The sequence below is a fragment of the Budorcas taxicolor genome, chromosome 9, assembly GCF_023091745.1.
Source record: "Budorcas taxicolor isolate Tak-1 chromosome 9, Takin1.1, whole genome shotgun sequence".
Taxonomy (NCBI): domain Eukaryota; kingdom Metazoa; phylum Chordata; class Mammalia; order Artiodactyla; family Bovidae; genus Budorcas; species Budorcas taxicolor.
Genome location: NC_068918.1, coordinates 34,963,580 through 34,983,047, shown reverse-complemented (window position 1 = coordinate 34,983,047; position 19,468 = coordinate 34,963,580). Strand labels below are relative to the sequence as shown.

Sequence of the window (19,468 nt, the reverse complement as noted above, 5' to 3'; positions counted from 1 at the left end):
TGCTCAGTTGGGTCTGACTCTCCGTGACCCCACGGACTATAGCCTGCCAGGCTCCTCTGTCCATGGAATTCTCCAGGCAAGAATACTGGAGTGGTTAGCCATTCCCTTTTCCAGAGGATCTTCCTGACCCAAGGATCGAACTCAGGTCTCCCACATTGTAGGCAGTTTCTTTACTGTCTGAACCACCAGGGAAACCCTCCTTCTAGTTTAGTCTTTTGTTATTTCTCTTTACTTTATTTCTGAGTTTTTCCAATTCTGATTTTTTTATTCATGTCTTTGTATTTTTAATGTTCTTTTTAGCTTGTTTTGAAATTCTGGGGTTCATTTTGATGTTTTCTCATGTGTTTTCCTTGTCTGTAGATACATTATTCTTCTTTCCTTCTATTATTCTTCATTCTTTCTCTTTCTGTCAATAACTTTGTATGGGATTTAACCTTGATATTTTCCTATTAATCAATTGTTTAATCTTATTTAAATGTTTTTATTGTGAAACATAACACAGAGAGAAAAGTGTGTGGAATATAAATGTACGGCTTAACAAATTATTACAAAGCAAACACTATCTTAAGCATTGTTCAAGATTAAGAACTAGAATATCTCACCTCCCCCTCCCAATCAAAACGTCCTCATTCCCTGAGAAGTAATAACAACTATCAGGACTTTTACATAAGCCTCCCCTCACCTATTAAAAAAAAAAGCTTTTCTATCTAGATAAGCATCCTTAGACACTACTGTTTAGTTTTACTTGTTCTTGAGTATCATTAAATGGAATCATATAAGTTATAGTCTTGTTTCTGACTTCCTTCTACTTGTTCAATTCATCTACTACATTGTACACAACTGTAGTTTGTTTTTTTAAGATTTTTTTGATGTGGACAACTTTTAAAGTCTTTATTGAATTTGTTACAATATTGTTTTTGTTGTATGTTTACGGTTTTTGGGACACGATGTATGTAGGATCTTAGTTCCCTGACCAGGGATCAAACCTGCATCCCCTGCATTGGAAGGCAGACACCTGGAACACCAGGGAAGTCCCCAGTAGTCTGTTTTCACAGCTGTGTAATAATCCAAACATAAGAATATACTGCAGTTTACTTTCCCAGTTTGCCTGGAGAAGGAAATGGCAACCCACTCCAGTACTCTTGCCTGGAAAATCCTGTGGATGGAGGAACCTGGTAGGCTATGGTCCATGGGGTCACAAAGAGTCGGACACGACTGAGTGACTTCACTTTTCAGTTCCCATTTTGGGCTTCCCTTGTGGCTAAGCCGGTAAAGAATCTGCCTGCAATGTGAGGGACCTGGGTTAGATCCCTGGGTTGGGAAGATTCCTTGGAGAAAGGAAAGGCTACCCACTCCAGCATTCTGGCCTGGAAAATTCCATGGACTCTCCATGGGGTCGCAAAGAGTCAGACATGGCTGAGCAACTTTCACTCACTTTCCCATTTTACTGTTGATGGCCAGTTAGGGGATAAATACCTGGGACACATCTTTTGGTGAACATGCATGTACAGTTGCCTCTCTGTATCCAAGAACTCCACATCACCGAATTCAATCAACCAGGGATTGAAAAAATTCAGGAAAAAACTATCAAAAAGCAAAACCTGAATCAACAGCACACGATTTACATAGCACTTACATTGTTTTAGGTAATATAAGTAAACTAAAGAAGATTTAAATTATACACCAGGATGTGTGTAGGACTTTTATGCCATTTTATCTGGGCTTCCCAGGCGGCGCTAGTGGTACAGAACGTGCCTACAAATGCCGCAGACAGAGGAGGCTCAGGTTCAATCCCTGGGTCAGGAAGATCCCCGGAGGAGGGCGTGCAGTGCACTCCAGTATTCCTGCCTGAAAAATCCCACGGACAGACGAGCCTAGCAGGCTACAGTCCACGGGGTTGCAAAGAGTTTGCACACTTCACGCCATTTTATGAAAGGGACTTGAGCACCCATGGATTCTGGCATCCAAGGATGTCCTGGAACAAATGCGAGTTTGGCATACTGAGGGATGACTGCAAAGTACATTCATATTTTGTTAGGCCGTCACAGGGCAATTTAAATTCATAATTAGTAGATACAGCCAAATTATTTTCCAAACTAGTTATACTAATTACACTTTAACCAGCAGGACATGATATTTCTCTTTTTCTCCCATCCTCCCTCCCTCTTCTCCTTTCTCCCATTTACATATTAATTCACATTTACTGACAGTCTATGGATTAGGCACTGGGTATCTGCCTTAAGTCTGTTTGAGCTGCTATAACAACATAGACTGGGTACCTTATAAACAACAAACATGTATGCCTCACAGTTCTGGAGGCTGAAGTCCAAGATCAGGGTGTCAGCGCCTAGGTGTGTTCCGAGCCCCCTTCCTGGTTCGCAGCCTGTGGCTTCTGTGTCCTCGCATGGGGAAGGGCTCGGGAACTCTGCTGGCCTCGTTCATAAGGCTTTAATACCATACGCGAGTGCTCCACCCTCATGACCTGACCACTTCCCAAAGGCCTCAATACTATCACTATGGGCATCAGGACTTCAAAACATGAATTTCAGAGGAGCACAAACACTCAGGCCACAGCAGTATCTAAAGGTGAATTAAGATGAATAAAGGTGTGCGTTTCCCGGGGGTCCTCTCCATCTCCCGTTTCTTCCCCCAGCCACTAGCAGCCGCTAGTCTGTTTTCTGTCTCTAAGGATTTACCTCTTCTGGACACAATATAAATGGAATCATACAAAATGTGACCTTTTCTGTCTGGATTCTTTCACTTAGCATCATGTTTTGAAGGTTTATCTATGTTGTATCATGAATCAGAATTTCATTCCTTTTGATGGCTGAATAACATTCCCTTGTGTATATATACACCACATTTTGTTTTTCCACTCATTAGGTGATAGACACTACCGTTGTTTCTGTTTCTTTGACTATTATGAATACTGATGTTGCAAATGAAAATTTGTATGTAAGTTTTTGCTTGAACATAGATTTTCATTTCTCTCAAGTATACACCTAGGAATGGAACTGCTGGATCACAGGTAATTCTAAGTTTAATACAGAATTAAGAATTTTAAGAAACTGCCAAATTGTTTTCCACTGTGGCTGCATCATTTTACATTCCCACTAGCACTATATAAGGGTTTCAATTTCTTTACATCCTTGCCAACACTGCTATTTCCATTTTTTTAATAGCCATCCTAGTAGGTGTGAAGTGCTACCTCACTGTCGTCTTTTTTTCAAACTGAAATATAGTTGATTTACAATGTTAATTTCAGGTATTCAGGGTTTTGTGGGGTTTTTTGCATACTATATTCCATTATAAGTTATTAGGTATAATTCCCTGTGCTATACAGTAAATCCTTGTTGCTTATATATTTTATGTATAGTCAGTCAGTCAGTTCAGTCACTCAGTCGGGTCCGACTCTGTGACCCCATGAATCGCAGCACACCAGGCCTCCCTGTCCATCACCAACTCCCGGAGTTCACTCAGACTTGCGTCCATCAAGTCAGTGATGCCATCCAGCCATCTCATCCTCTGTCGTCCCCTTCTCCTCCTGCCCTCAATCCCTCCCAGCATCAAAGTCTTTTCCAATGAGTCAACTCTTCGCATGAGGTGGCCAAAGTACTGGAGTTTCAGCTTTAGCATCATTCCTTCCAAAGAAATCCCAGGGCTGATCTCCTTCAGAATGGACTGGCTGGATCTCCTTGCAGTCCAAGGGACTCTCGAGAGTCTTCTCCAACACCATAGTTCAAACGCATCAATTCTTCGGCGCTCAGCCTTCTTCACAGTCCAACTCTCACATCCATACATGACCACTGGAAAAACCATAGCCTTGACTAGACGTAACTTTGTTGACAAAGTATTATCTCTGCTTTTCAATATACTATCTAGGTTGGTCATAACTTTCCTTCCAAGGAGTAAGCGTCTTTTAATTTCATGGCTGCAGTCACCATCTGCAGTGATTTTGGAGCCCAAAAAAATAAAGTCTGACAGTTTCCACTGTTTCTCCATCTGTATCTATTGACTCTACAGTCTTAATCTGTCCCTCCCCGCCTCTTCCCTTTGGTAACCATGTTTGGTTTCTATGTCTTTGACTCTGTTTCTGTTTTGTATATAGGTTCATTTGTATTATATATTTTTAGATTTCATATATAAATGATATCATATAGTATTTATCCTTCTCTGACTTATTTCACTAAGCATAATTTCTTTAGGTCCATCCATGTTGCTACAAATAGCAACATGGCTAGTAATATGCATTGTGTGTGGGGGGGGGGCTGTATATACAGATACATAGATACAGACACACATAAATACCACGTCTCCTTAAGTCAATCATTCACTGTGGTTTTGATTTGCATTTCCCTAACGACGAATGACGTTAAACACTTTTTCATGGGCTTACTGCCCATTTTTAGATTTTCTTTCAAGAAGTGTCTACTCAAGTCCTTTGCTAATATTTTAACTGGGTTGTCTTTCTGTTGTTGAGCTGTTAAGAGTTCTTTACATATTCTGTATAGTGTATCCTTATTAGATAAATGATTTGTAAATATCTGCTCTCATTCTGTGTGCTTTTTACTTTCTTGACAGTATCCTTTGATGCACAGAAGTTTTAGATTTAATGAAGTCCAATCCATCTGATTCCTTTCTCCTTTCACTTGTGCTCTTGGCGTCATATCTAAGAATCTATTGCCAAATCCAAGGCATGAAGATTTACTCCCATGTTTTCTTATGAGTTCTATGGTTTTAGCTCTTATATTTAGGTCTTTGACCCAGCTTGAACTAGTTTTCACATAGGATGTGAGATGGGATCCAACTTCATCCTTTTATATGTGGATATCTAGTTGCCTCAGTACCATTCATTGAAAAGACTATTCTTTCCCCTGTTTAACTGTCTTGTCACCCTAGTCAAAAATCAACTGGTCATAGATATACTGGTTTACTTCTGGATGTTCAATTCTATTTCATTGATCTATATATCTAACTTTATGAAAATACTTTTTTTTGCTTTTAATACATATATATTTTTTATTGTAGTTCTTTTTTTTTCCCTATTTCTTTCTTTTTTTTTTTTAACACCAAAAACATTTTTGGGGTAAAGCCAATCCAGTGCCACTGTTCTGACTTCTATAGTTTCGTAACTAAGTTTTAAAATTGAGAAGTGTGAGTCCTCCAGTTTTGTCCTTTTTTGCCAAGATTGTTTGGCATCTTGGGGTCCCTTGAAATTCTACACGATTTTAGATTCCACTTGCCCATTTATGCAAAAAAAAAAAAAAAGGCAGCTGCTATTCTGGTAAGATTGCATGGATTCTGTAGATGTGAGTTCTACCATCTTTACACAGCATTCTGTCTATTGCATGTCTTATATGTACATTCTAGAACTAGCTTATCAACTTCTGCTGCTGCTGCTGAGTCGCTTCAGTCATGTCCGACTCTGTGAGACCCCAGAGACGGCAGCCAACCAGGCCCCCCCGTCCCTGGGATTCTCCAGGCAAGAACACTGGAGTGGGTTGCCATTTCCTTCTCCAATGCATGACAGTGAGAAGTGAAAGTGAAGTCGCTCAGTCGTGTCCGACTCTTAGTGACCCCATGGACTGCAGCCTACCAGGCTCCTCTGTCCATAGGATTTTCCAGGCAAGAGTACTGGAGTGGGTTGCCATTGCCTTAACTGCAAACCTCAATCCATTTTCACTTGCCCATGGTCTTCCTCCCTGAAAGCTTTCCTCCATTTGTTATACAGGATGTCTACAAAACTAATTCATATATTAAACCACTGGAAAGGTTAATGCTTCCTTCTACCTTAGAAAATTTCCTTCTTAGAAGGGCAAGCTGAAATCACACTGAATGTAATTTCTCTCAGCTTTCAAGAAAAAGTAATCCACAATATATAAATTTTTTAATTTATGAAAATAATAATCTTCCTAGTCAAAAGATAAACTGTCTTACCTGTATAGCAAAAGTACCAACTCCACCTGAAGCGCCCAGGATTAAAACACTGCAACACAAAAGAAAGTATCATGAAGATACTAAGCCAACATAACTGAATAAACAAACAAGATGTTTTCAACATGTAACTGGCTCAAAGATAATCCCCAAAACAAACATTCAGCTTCCCAAGATTCTATTACACAAGATTTTTATTTATCAGGTTCACCAAGAATCCATAAATGCTTAAAGTTAGACATACTATGAACTCTTTACCAAGAATACAAAATATCAAATACACCAATGATTTGTATTTTTAAAGTAGCTCAGATGGTTGTTGGTAACATTTGCCTTATAATTTTTCTAGGCTTAAATTACTATAGCTTTCTTTCTAAGAGCAAGCTTTGGGATCCTTTTCAGTGTGCTACAGAATATTCAGTTGCTCTCTAAGAAAAATCACATTCCTGACCACATTCTTGCCAAAGTGGAATAAACGTCTTTTGTTCAGACAAGTCCCATCACGCTCACCAGCTTTCATAAAGGGAAACCAATCTTATCTTCAGTTTGGTTTCTTGTTAAAGCAGATGAATCTGTTTTATCAGTGCAAACATGCTTGTGCTCCAGGTTTTCACCGTGTTTGCTTACTGTGTGTAGTCTTCCTGCCTCTCCAGATCAAGGGTGTGCAGCCTGGGGTTTGTGGATGAGTGCCGCTGAGGGCTGTGAGGGTGTGAACCCCCTGAAACTGTGAACTGACTCAAATAACATGCAAAGTTTGGTAAGACCACGCCTAAGTGCATTGGGGAGAAGGGGGATCCATCAGACTTATCACCAAGTTCCCAAAGAAGGTATGATTCAAAAGAGACTCACTAGTAAAGAATCACTGCTTTACATATTCTTACATTTCATTCTTGAATTAAGCTAGAGCTCCAGTGAACTCCCTTCCTCCGACTACAGAGATTCAAGTCCTCAGAAAACTGTAATGAATTGCACTTTGGTGTTCTGTTACCAGTCTAGGTTGAGAGACATTACAAAAAGTTACTATTTGATATCTGATACTGCATTAGCTAAGGGGATACTGTTGAGAGAATTCATGAGAATTGTGGAGTGCCATATTGAGTGCCCACTGGGGGGAAAAAAAAATTTTTTTTTCTGAAGACTAAGTTGTAACTGCAGGCTATGGGTCCCTCTTTGACTCAGCTGCTGGAAAGCTCAGGGAACTCTGTCACCTACCTTAAGCAGGGACACCCGATCTTGGAACAGACATTGTGTTTATAATCTTAACTCTACTTTCGTTGTATTTTTTTCTCTCTTACCCAAATCACAGAAGGCTGACTGTCACCCTTTGGATCTTAGAAATTACTGGTAATATTTTTCAGTCAGCTATTCCTTTTGAAACTAACACCATCAAATGTAATTAAGACAAGTCTCTTTGGAAAGGATACTCCTTTTAGAAGTTACTTTTAATTTCACAGAATTATAAATTGTAAAGAATAAAAAAAATTTAAAGATACACTCTTCCAAAAATCCTTCAATTCACACATTTAATAGCCTTAATGCTTCCTAAATGGTGGTGGTGGGGTGGGGGGGGCAGACTGCTTCACAGATACATCCAACAATTAGTTCATCCATGGAATATTTTACCCTCTTATTTTGGAAATATAAGTTTGGTCAAACTCTCATTTAAGTTCTTCACAATCTTATCTTTTTGCAACTCTGATTTCCTCTCAACGACTTCTACAACAGACTCTCCACCTGAGCCTCCCTGGTCCCCTTGCATGTACCCCAAGTCCCATGCATGTTGGCCCAGGTCTCAGGCTCTCAAATGCCTTCACTGCCTGCTGAGATCTCCCTATCCGCAAAGGCTCACGGTTTGTGAACAATACCTGTTTGTCTGAACAATACCTCAGAGATGGCCCTGAGCCTGATGTCCACGCTGCGCGTGGCATGCTCTTAACTTTCATTCATATGCTTGCTGCCCAAGCCATTCTGCAAGCCTCAAGGACAGAGACTTATATACGCCCAGCACTAGCCGTACTACCCTCGCTCTAGCAGATGCCTGATCCATGTTACTTGACTTTAAAATCATTGGACTTCCCTGGTGGTCCAGAGGTTAAGAAGCTGGCTGCCAATGCAGGGGACACAGGTTCAATCCCTGGTCCAGGAAGATTCCACATATCATGGGGCAATTAAGCCTGTGTGCCACAGCTACTGAGCCTGTGCTCCATAGTGAGAAGCTTGTGAATTGCAACTAGAGTAGCCTCCACTCTCCACAACTAGAGAAAGTCCGCACTCAGCCATGAAAACCCAGCACAGCCAAAAATAAAAATATAAATTATTTTTAAAAAATCATTTAAATCAGCATTATATCTGACAATTAACAACAACTGCTACTACTCTAAATGTGGGAGTCATCTGGCTATTTGAAAAATTGCATTAAAGTTTCTTCCAATAAAGAAAAGCTTGAAATGAATTTCTAGTTCTCTCCCTAAGAATGCTGGATTAAGAGGATACCAAGTACAATGGCTTCCCTTGTGGTTCAGTTGGTAAAGAATCTGCCTGCAATGCTGGACACCTGGGTTCGATCCCTGGGTTGGGAAGATCCCCTGGAGAAGGAAAAGGCTACCCACTCCAGTATTCTGGCCTGAAGAATTCCACAGACCGTAGAGGCCATGGGGTCACAAAGAGTTGGGACACGACTGAGCGACTTTTACACACACACACAAATACAATGGCTGCTCAGGGAACCAATGGCCGGACACATCTCCAGCCTCATTGCTCTTAGATCATAGCTTCCCCCCCGCACCCCCCCCTCAATACCTCTTAATCCAAAACAGTCTCACTCCTCCATATAAAAAAGCAAAACTGTGTTTCTCAGTGGTGCTTGGTGGAAGAGGGTGTGGTTCTGCGTTAGCAGCTTCAGTTCCTGATATTGCCACTGGATGGCGCCGGTGAGTGCAGAACAGGCAAAGAACAAGCCCAATTGCTACAGTGGTCTGTGTGTGAAGCAGCCTGGGGACACACCATTCTCTGGTCCTGCAAGCTCCATGTTTTGTGCAGGCTGAACCAGGGCCTGTACTTTTCTTTAAACAAGGAAAGTCCTCAGACTGGACAGCAGGCAAATTTATTTTCAAGCCAACAGTAAGTCAGCTAGTACTCTGTGGTTTGAAGCCCTATAACTGAACAAACTCTTCTTGTACTCTTCAAAGCACTTTCAATAAAAAGGGAAAATTCTGCTGTCCCTGACCCCCAGCGGCCCTTCACTTCAGTGCTATAGAGTGGGAGTACTTTCTACCCAGCTGCAGTAATAGTCACCAGAACACTGAGACTCCAGCTGCAGTAACAGTCACAAGATACATTCAGACTTCACTGAAGTAGAAGCCCATGTCATGGTGAAGAAAAGTGTGCTGTATTGCTTGTTGGTTTATAAGCAGCAAGTACCCAGGAAATAATCTTTGCAAAAAGCACTACAATTCAAAATTGCCAATAATTTTAATCACATTCCTCTAAGTCCATTTGCCCAGCTTCTTTTGAAGTCAGTGGGAACTGAACTGTGGCAAATACAAAAATATGGGGGAAGAAAATATGAATAATTATTAAGCTTCTAATGCACTTTAAACCCTAGATTCTCATTTTCCTCTGTCGTTTCTGCCCATCTTTCCACTCTCCCTAAACATACGTTGAGGCACTAAGGCAATGCCAACTTCTTTACGTGACCGAGTCACTCTATTCAGCATCTGGGCACCTAAGGCCTCTACAGTCACATTTTCAGTATCACAATCTTACGAGACATGGCATCCACACCCTAATCGCCTTACAAATCAAAAATACATGAAACACACTACAAAACAGCAGGCAATCCAGAAGTAGGGAATTGCCTTTCAAATTTCCATATTCTGGCTAAGCCCCAGAAGTCTTCAAACGCCAGGGCGGGGTATCTAGAGACCCGGGGTCAAGTCCCCATGCTCTCATTAACTGAACCTCTAGGCCTCAGATGCATCTGCAGTGAACGATAATCACAGAGGGGTACTCCAGGAGTTAATGAATAAGAACTGGCATTTTCAATCTAAGTTAAGCTTATATTTAGTTTCTTCACCTAACATAGAACTATATGACCGTCACGACTGCTCTCCCCAGACCACATACTTGTCATAATGGAAATAAAAATAAAAGTCACATCACGAGAGCAGAGTACCCTTCATTAAGTCCTAATGGCTCGGAAACAGAGCTGATTTAAATATGGCTAAATCTTCCATCCGCAGAAACAAGTGGTCTTTAAAGAAATAAGGATGAGACAGAAAACACATAAACTCTTTTTAGTTTCACCCAGAACTCTTAAATCTGGGGGGCGGGGGGAAATGGGTGAAAGAAAGCGGATCATAATATGCTAAATTTATTCCCTTGAGTAAGTGAGAAACAACTTGAATAAGGAAAAAAGAGCTACAAAACAAATCAACCAAGCACGACCAAGACAGTCTGGGTTTGTGTGTCCCCTCCTTCCAAGCCTCCCTAATTCATGCAGACATTCCCCACCTTACAGAAGAGTTCATGTGTAAATTAGCTGTTTGGAACTTTAAACACATTTTCCCATGAAAACAAAGCTACTTATACATCTTGGCAAGATGCCCAGGTAGCCCTTTAAAAAGGTTTAGTTAACCCCATAATGGACCAAAAACCTCATAACAATGGTTCTATGAGACGTGTATTCAGCATTTCAACCTGGGGTACTGGGAACACAGCTCCCCAAACAGGACAGGCATTGGGAACCATCCCAAGACATTGATTCCTTCCATCTGGTGCCAAACAGGAGGAGTAAGATGGAGGGAAGGATCGTTTGGGATGGCGCCACGAGAATGGTTGAGAGGAGGATCTTCCCTGGAACTCACAGGGTTCAGGACATGCCGCCCCCAAACACAGCACCTTGGCAGATTGAATATTTTAAGCTGAAGGAATGTGAGAAACAGCAAATGCGGGAAGGACTCTCTGACCTTCTTCAATGAAGCTGGCCACAAGACCCTCGGTAGAGGTTTGTGCCCTGTGCCCGAGGGAAAAGAGCATCTGATCTCCAGGACCAGATGAAGTGGGGAGCCAGAAAAACTGGCCTTGCGGAGTTGTCTCACTTTATTGCGTGCAGCACACATATTTGTCCTAGAACATTTTCTCTACTCTGGAAAGGTAGCACAAAAATGTTCAGGTGTAAAAATCGAAACAGACTTATACAGAGAGCAAACGGGTCTCAGTAATTACCAGGTTCAAGCCCTGGGTCAGGAAGATCCCCTGGAGAAGGAAACGGCAACCCACTCCAATATTCTTGCCTGGAGATTCCATGGACAGGAGTCTGGTGGGCTACAGTCCATGGGGTTGCAAAGAATCGGACACCACTGAGTGGCTAACACTTTCACTTTCAAGGGAACAAAAGAATGCAGAAATAACTCTTATCAGGCAAGAAAGGTAACAATAGCAAGAAAGTGAAAGTGAAGTTTCTCAGTCCTGTCCTACTCTTTGCGATCCCAAGGACTGTAGCCCACCAGGCTCCTCCACCCATGCAATTTTCTAGGCAAGAATACTGGAGTGGGTTGCCATTTCCTTCTCCAGGGGATCTTCCCAACACAGGGATTGAACCTGGGTCTCCCCCATTCTGGGCAGACGCTTTATCACCTGAGCCACCAGGGGAATCCCATGGAATAACAGCAAAGATAATGTCAATTGCTGTTGTTGTTTACAATGTCATAGGTAAAGACTCCCAGTTGTTTCAGTGATAAAGATTAGCCGGAAGAGCTTAACTACCACAGGATGAGATAGCTGGATGGCATCAGTGACACAATGGACATGAGTTTGAGCATGCTCCGGGAGTTGGTGATGGACAGGGAAGCCTGGCATGCTGCAGTCCATGGGGTCACAAAAGTAGGTCATGACTGAGCGACTGAACTGAAGGAATGATGATATCGACCTTTTCTGGCTCTTGTGATCGTACTCAATCAGCGCTTCGAAGGCCAAGTCCCTACATGAATATGCACATTCTCTTAGCTTAAAACTTTTCCAATTTTGTTTGTGATCAGTTCACCTCAGTTCAGTTCAGCTGCTCAGTCTTGTCTGATTCCTTGCGACCCCATGGACCCCAGCACGCCAGGCCTCCGTCCATCACCAACTCCCAACTTTACTCAAACTCATGTCCATTGACTCGGTGATACCATCCAACCATCTCATCCTCTGTTGTTCCCTTATCCTCTTGCCTTCAATCTTTCCCAGAATCAGTCTTTTCAAATGAGTCAGCTCTTTGCATCAGGTGGCCAAAGTATTGGAGTATCAGCTTCAACATCAGTCCTTCCAATAAGACACTCAAGACCAATCTCCTTTAGGATGGACTGATTAGATCTCCTTGCAGTCCAACAGACTCCCAAGAGCCTTCTTCAACACCACAGTTCAAAAGAATCAACTCTTTGGTGCTCAGCTTTCTTTATAGTCAAACTCTCACATCCATACATGACTTATGGAAAAACCATAGCCTTGACTAGACAGACCTTCGTTGGCAAAGTAACATCTCTGCTTTTTAATATGCTATCTAGGTTGGTCATAATTTCCTTCCAAAGAGTAAGTGTCTTTTAATTTCATGGCTGCAAGTCACCATCTGTAGTGATTTTGGAGCCCCCCAAAATAAAGTCTGTCACTGTTTCCACCGTTTTCCTATCTATTTGCCATGAAGTGATGGGACCAGACGCCATGATCTTAGTTTTCTGAATGCTGAGCTTTAAACCAACAGTTTCCACTCTCCTCTTTCACTTTCATCAAAGGTTCTTCTTCATTTTCTGCCATAAGGGTGGTGTCATCTGCATATCTGAGGTTATTGATCTCTTCCAGCAATCTTAATTCCAGCTTGTGCTTCATCCAGCCAGAATTTCTCATGATGTACTCTGCATATAAGTTAAATTAGCAGGGTGACAATATACAGCCTTGACATATTCCTTTCCCTATTTGGAACTAGTCTGTTGTTCCATGTCCAGTTCTAACTGTTGCTTCCTGACCTGCATATAGGTTTCTCAAGAGGCAGGTCAGGTGGTCTCGTATTCCCATCTCAGAATTTTCCACAGTTTGTTGTGATCCACTCAATCAAAGCTTTGGCATAGTCAATAAAGCAGAAATAGATATTTTTCTGGAACTCTCTTGCTTTTTCAATGATCCATCAGATGTTGGCAATTTGATCTCTGGTTCCTCTGCCTTTTCTAAAACCAGCTTGAACATCAGGAAGTTCACAGTCCACATATTGTTGAAACTTGGCTTGGAGAATTTTGAGCATTACTTTACTAGTGTGTGAGATGAGTGCAATTGTGTGGTGGTTTGAGCATTCTTTGGCATTAAGATATGCAGATGACACCACCCTTATGGCAGAAAGTGAAGAGAAACTAAAGAGCCTCTTGATGAAAGTGAAAGAGGAGAGTGAAAAAGCTGGCTTAAAGCTCAACATTCGGAAAACGAAGATCATGGCATTTGGTCCCATCACTTCATGGGAAATAGATGGGGAAATAGTGGAAACAGTGGCAGACTTTATTTTGAGGAGCTCCAAAATCACTGCAGATGGTGATTGCAGCCATGAAATTAAAAGATGCTTACTCCTTGGAAGAAAAGTTATGACCAACCTAGATAGCATACTGAAAAACCAGAGACATTACTTTGTCAACAAGGGTCCATCTAGTCAAGGCTACGGTTTTTCCAGTGGTCATGTGTGGATGTGAGAGTCGGACTGTGAAGAAAGCTGAGCACCGAAGAATTGATGCTTTTGAACTGTGGTGTTGGAGAAGACTCTTGAGGGTCCCTTGGACTGCCAGGAGATCCAACCAGTCCATTCTGAAGGAGATCAGCCCTGGGTGTTCTTTGGAAGCAATGATGCTGAAGCTGAAGCTCCAGTACTTTGGCCACCTCATGCGAAGAGTTGACTCATTGGAAGAGACCCTGATGCTGGGAGGGATTGGGGGCAGGAGGAAAAGGGGACGACAGAGGATGAGATGGCTGGATGGCATCACTGACTCGTCGGACGTGAGTTTGAGTAAACTCCAGGAGAAGGTGATGGACAGGGAGGCCTGGAGTGCTGCGATTCATGGGGTCACAAAGAGTCGGACACGACTGAGCGACTGAACTGAACTTCTTTGGGACTAGAATGAAAACTGACCTTTTCCAGTCCTGTGGCCACTGCTGAGTTTTCCAAATTTGCTGGCATATTGACTGCAGCACTTTCACAGCATCATCTTTCAGGATTTGAAATAGCTCAACTGGAGTTCCATCACCTCTACTAGCTTTGTTCGCAGTGGCTTCCTAAGGTCCACTTGACTTCACATTCCAGGATGTCTGGCTCTACATGAGTGATCACACCATCGTGATTATCTGGGCCGTGGAGATCTTTTTTGTATAGTTCTTCTGTGTATTCTTCTTAATCTCTTCTGCTTCTGTTAGGTCCATACCAATTCTGTCCTTTGTTGAGCCCATCTTTGCATGAAATGTTCCCTTGGTATCAATTTTCCTGAAGAGATCTCTAGTCATTCCCATTGAATTGTTTTCCTCTATTTCTTTGCACTTATCACTGAGGAAGGCTTTCTTATCTCTCCTTGCTATTCTTTGGAACTCTGCATTCAAATGGGTATATTTTCCCTTTTCTCCTTTGCTTTTCGCTTCTCTTCTTTTCACAGCTATTCCTAAGGCCTCCCCAGACAGCCATTTTGCTTTTTTGCATTTCTTTTTCTTGGGGATGGTCTTGATCCGTGTCTCCTGTACAATGTCACAAACCTCCATCCATAGTTCATTAGGCACTCTATCAGATCTAGTCCCTTAAATCTATTGCTCACTTCCACTGTATAATTGTAAGACATTAAATTTAGGTCATACCTGAATGGTCTAGTGGTTTTCCCCACTTTCTTCAATTTCAGTCTGAATTTGGCAATAAGGAGTTCATGATCTTAGCCACAGCCAGCTCCCTGTCTTTTTTTTTGTTGACTGTATAGAGTTTCTTCACCTTTGGCTGCAAAGAATATAATCAATCTGATTTCGGTGTTGACCACCTGGTGATGTCCACGTGTAGAGTCTTCTCTTGTGTTGTTGGAAGAGGGCATTTGCTATGGCCAGTGCGTTCTCTTGGCAAAACTCTATTGCCCTGCTTTCATTCTGTACTCCAAGGCCAAATTTATCTGTTACTCCAGGTGTTTCTTGACTTCCTACTTTTGCATTTCAGTCCCCTATAATGAAAAGGACATCTTTTGGGGGTTCCAAAAGGTCTTATAGGTCTTCATAGAACCGTTCAACTTCAGCTTCTTCAGCATTACTAGTCAGATCTCTGTTCATTTCCAAGGCAAATCATTCTATACCATGGTAATCCAAACTTGGATTTGGATAGAATGGTTTGCCTTGGAAATGAACAGAGATCTGTCTGTTGTTTTTGAGATTGCATTCAAGTACTGCATTTTGGACTTTTCTGTTAACTATGATGGCTACCCCATTTCTAAGAGATTCTTGCCCACAGTAGTAGATATAATGGTCATCTGCATTAAAAATCACCCATTCCAGTCCATTCTAGTTTCTGATTCCCGAAATGTCAACGTTCAGTCTTGCCATCTCCTGTTTGACCACTTCCAATTTGCCTTGATTCATGGACTTGACATTCCAGGTTCCTATGCAATTGCTCTTTACAGCATCAGACCTTGCTTCTATTGCACAGCACTGGAGTGGCAAGTGGCTAAGAGGAAATACCCCATGTCCAAGGTCAGTAGGCGCGGCCATGAGGAGATACCCCACATCCAAGGTATGAGAAACCCAAGTAAGATGATAGGCACTGAGAGAGGGCATCAGAGGGCAGACAGACTGAAACCACAATCTCAGTGAACTAGCCAATCTGATCACATGGACCACAGCCTTGTCTAACTCAATGAAACTAGGCCATGCCATGTGGGGCCACCCAAGACAGACAGGTCATAGTGGAGAGGTCTGACAGAATGTGGTCCACTGGAGAAGGGAATGGCAAACCACTTCAGGATTCTTGCCTTGAGAACCCCATGAACAGTATGAAAACGCAAAAAGATAGGACACTGAAAGATGAACTTACCAGGTCGGTAGGTGCCCAATATGCTACTGGAGATCAGTGGAGAAATAACTCCAGAAAGAATGAAGGGATGGAGCCAAAGCAAAAACAATACCCAGTTGTGGATGTGACTGGTGATAGAAGCAAGGTCCAATGCTTTAAAGAGCAATACTGTTTGTGATAGACCTCAGTATCGTCTTTACTTGCTAGTAATAAATCCTTCCTTCTCCTGAAGTTTGGCTTGGTTGTGTCTTTTGACTTGACACCTACCAAGAGGTGAACTGAGTTTTCAAGTAACACATACGTGCTTTTGTAAAACTTACAAAAGTAAGATATGCTGATAAACATGGCACCCCAAAATATAGGCATAAGGATTATTCTGAGCTGAAGGCATCTGAGATGCAGATGAAAGAAATCTCTGAACTCCTATTTGCCTAAAAGCAGGACAGAAGTTTAGAAAAGAGCTCCTCTGCTCTTTACCAGGAAGGACAAAGGTTAATCCCTGGAGATAACTTTAGATCCTTATCAAGGGAGAAGTCACCAACTTAAATTAGCATAACGAATTTTATTCTTGCTTTTCCTGGTATACTTTCCACAACTAGCCTTCCCTGTACTTTTATCTTGAGCTTTAAGACAGCATTTTAGCCTGAATTCTAAGCTAACTCCTTGAGTAACTCACTCTTCTTGGGGGCATCTCTCATGTATACAAGAGGCATACATGTTAATAAATTTGTTTGTTTTTCTCTTGTTAATCTTTTATTACAGAAGACTCAGTAGAGAACTCAGAGGAGTATGGGGAAATTATTTTTCTTCCCCTACTAACCACAATCAGTTAAAACTGCTGTCTCTTTCCACTCCTGCCTTCCCCTCCCTTAAATCAACATTTCCTCTCTTGCCAGGTGACACTACATTTGATTTGAAAAAATACCATTGCTTTGGGTTCAGTGGGAAATATTGACGTGGTGCACAGTAATTTCTGAGTTACTACAGGCTGCTCTGGTCTAAGAACGCCTTCCAAGAATATTTCTACTTCCCACTACGTCAACACAACAAGGTACCATGCATGGCATTTTATTATGGTAAGACTGAATGTCATGGTACCTAGCAATGGATTCTATGAGCAGTGAAGGAAAACACTGTTCATGGGGCTCTCAAGGCGAGAATACTGAAGTGGTTTGCCATTCCCCTGTCCAGTGGACCACATTCTATCAGTAAAGGACAGAAATGGTATGGACCTGACAGAAGCAGAAGATATTAAGAAGACGTGGCAAGAATACACAGAAGAACTGCACAAAAAAGATTTTCACGACCCAGATAATCATGATGGTGTGATCATCACGTAGAGCCAGACATCCTGGAATGTGAAGTCAAGTGGGCCTTAGGAAGCATCACTACGAACAAAGCTAGTGGAGGTGATGGAATTCCAGTTGAGCTATTTCAAATCCTAAAAGATGATGCTGTGAAAGTGCTGCACTCAATATGCCAGCACATTTGGAAAACTCAGCAGTGGCCACAGGACTGGAAAAGGGCAGTTTTCATTCCAATCCCAAAGAAAGGCAATGCAAAAGAATGCTCAAACTACCACACAATTGCACTCATCTCACACGCTAGAAAAGTAATGCTCAAAATTCTCCAAGCCAGGCTTCAGCAATACGTGAACCGTGAGCTTCCAGATGTTCAAGCTGGTTTTAGAAAAGGCAGAGGAACCAGAGATCAAATTGCCAACATCCGCTGGAGCATGGAAAAAGCAAGAGAGTTCCAGAAAAACACCTATTTCTGCTTTATTGACTATGCCAAAGCCTTTGACTGTGTGGATCACAAGAAACTGTGGAAAATTCTGAAAGAGATGGGAATATTAGACCACCTGACCTGCCTCTTGAGAAATCTGTATGCAGGTCAGGAAGCAACAGTTAGAAGTGGACATGGAACAACAGACTGGTTCCAAATAGGGAAAGGAATACATCAAGGTTGTATATTGTCACCCTGCTTATTTAACTTATAGGCAGAGTACATCATGAGAAACACTGGGCTCGATGAAGCACAAGCTGAAATCAAGATTGCTGGGAGAAATATCAATAACCTCAGATAGGCAGATGACAGTACCCTTTCGGCAGAAAGCGAAGAAGAACTAAAGAGCCTCTTGATGAAAGTGAAAAAGGAGAGTGAAAAAGTTGGCTTAAAGCTCAACATTCAGAAAACGAAAACCATGGCATCTGGTCCCATCACTTCATGGGAAATAGATGGGGAAACAGTGGAAACAGTGACAGACTTTATTTTGGGGAGACTCCAAAATCACGATGGTGACTGCAGCCACGAAATTAAAAGATGCTTACTCCTTGGAAGAAAGTTATGACCAGCCTAGCTGTTGCTACTGCTAAGTTGCTGTCGTGCCCAACTCTATGCGACCCCAGAGGCGGGAGCCCACCATGCTCCCCCGTCCCTGAGATTCTCCAGGCAAGAACACTGGAGTGGGTTGTCATTTCCTTCTCCAATATATGAAAGTGAAAAGTGAAAGTGAAGTCGCTTAGTCATGTCCAACTCTTTGCAACCCCATGGACTGCAGCCCACCAGGCTCCTCCATCCATGGGATTTTACAGGCAAGAATACTGGAGTGGGTTGCCACTGCCTTCTCTGGACCAATCTAGACAGCATATTAAAAAGCAGAGGCATTACTTTGCCAACAAAGGTCCGTCTAGTCAAGGCTATGGTTTTTCCAGTGCTCATGTATGGATGTAAGAGTCGGACTATAAAGAAAGCTGAACGCAGAAGAATTGATGCTTTTGAACTGTGGTGTTGGAGAAGACTCTTGAGAGTCCCTTGGACTGCAAGGAGATCCAACCAGTACATCCTAAGGAGATCAGTCCTGGGTGTTCATTGGAAGGACTGATGCTAAAGCTGAAACTCCGATACTTTGTCCACCTGATGCAAAGAGACGACTCATTAGAGAAGACCCTGATGCTGGGAAAAATTGAGGGCAGGAGAAGGAGGTGACAGCGGATGAGATCATTGGACAGTATCACCGACTCAAAGGACAGAAGTTTGAACAAACTCCAAGAGATGGTGAAGGACAGGGAAGACTGGTGTGCTGCAGTCCATGGGATAGCAAAGAGTCAGACACAACTGAGTGACTGAACCAACAACTCACATTCTGAGATGGCCCACACTGTCTGTGGAGTGTGTTTCTCTTTAAATAAATCCACTTCTTACCTATTACTTTGTCTCTCACTGAATTCTTTCTGCAATGAGACATCAAGAACCTGAGCTTCACTGAGTGCTGAAACCAGGTATGTGATCTCAGTTGGAAGACTGTGAGGTCAAGTCCCAATCTGAGGTGCATGGTGTTCAGAGGAATGGCTAGTCTTATAGGGAAATCACCCCCCTATACCCAGTTTCCATGCTGCCACTTCTAAGGCTGCCTAAATGTCACTTGTGCCCAAATTTCCTCAGGAAGAGAGCTTGTGAGGCACTGCACTTCCCAACCCATGGAATGTTTTC

General features: G+C 42.3%; 1 protein-coding gene across 1 annotated transcript in view; it reads right to left on the bottom strand.

Moving 5' to 3' along the window:
• Positions 1-19,468, bottom strand: part of RTN4IP1 (reticulon 4 interacting protein 1) — a 52,438-nt gene that overhangs the window by 17,767 nt on the left and 15,203 nt on the right. The window contains exon 5 of the mRNA XM_052645833.1: positions 5,938-5,986. Within this exon, the coding sequence (XP_052501793.1) occupies positions 5,938-5,986 (49 nt within the window). The remainder of the gene's footprint in view (positions 1-5,937; positions 5,987-19,468) is intronic.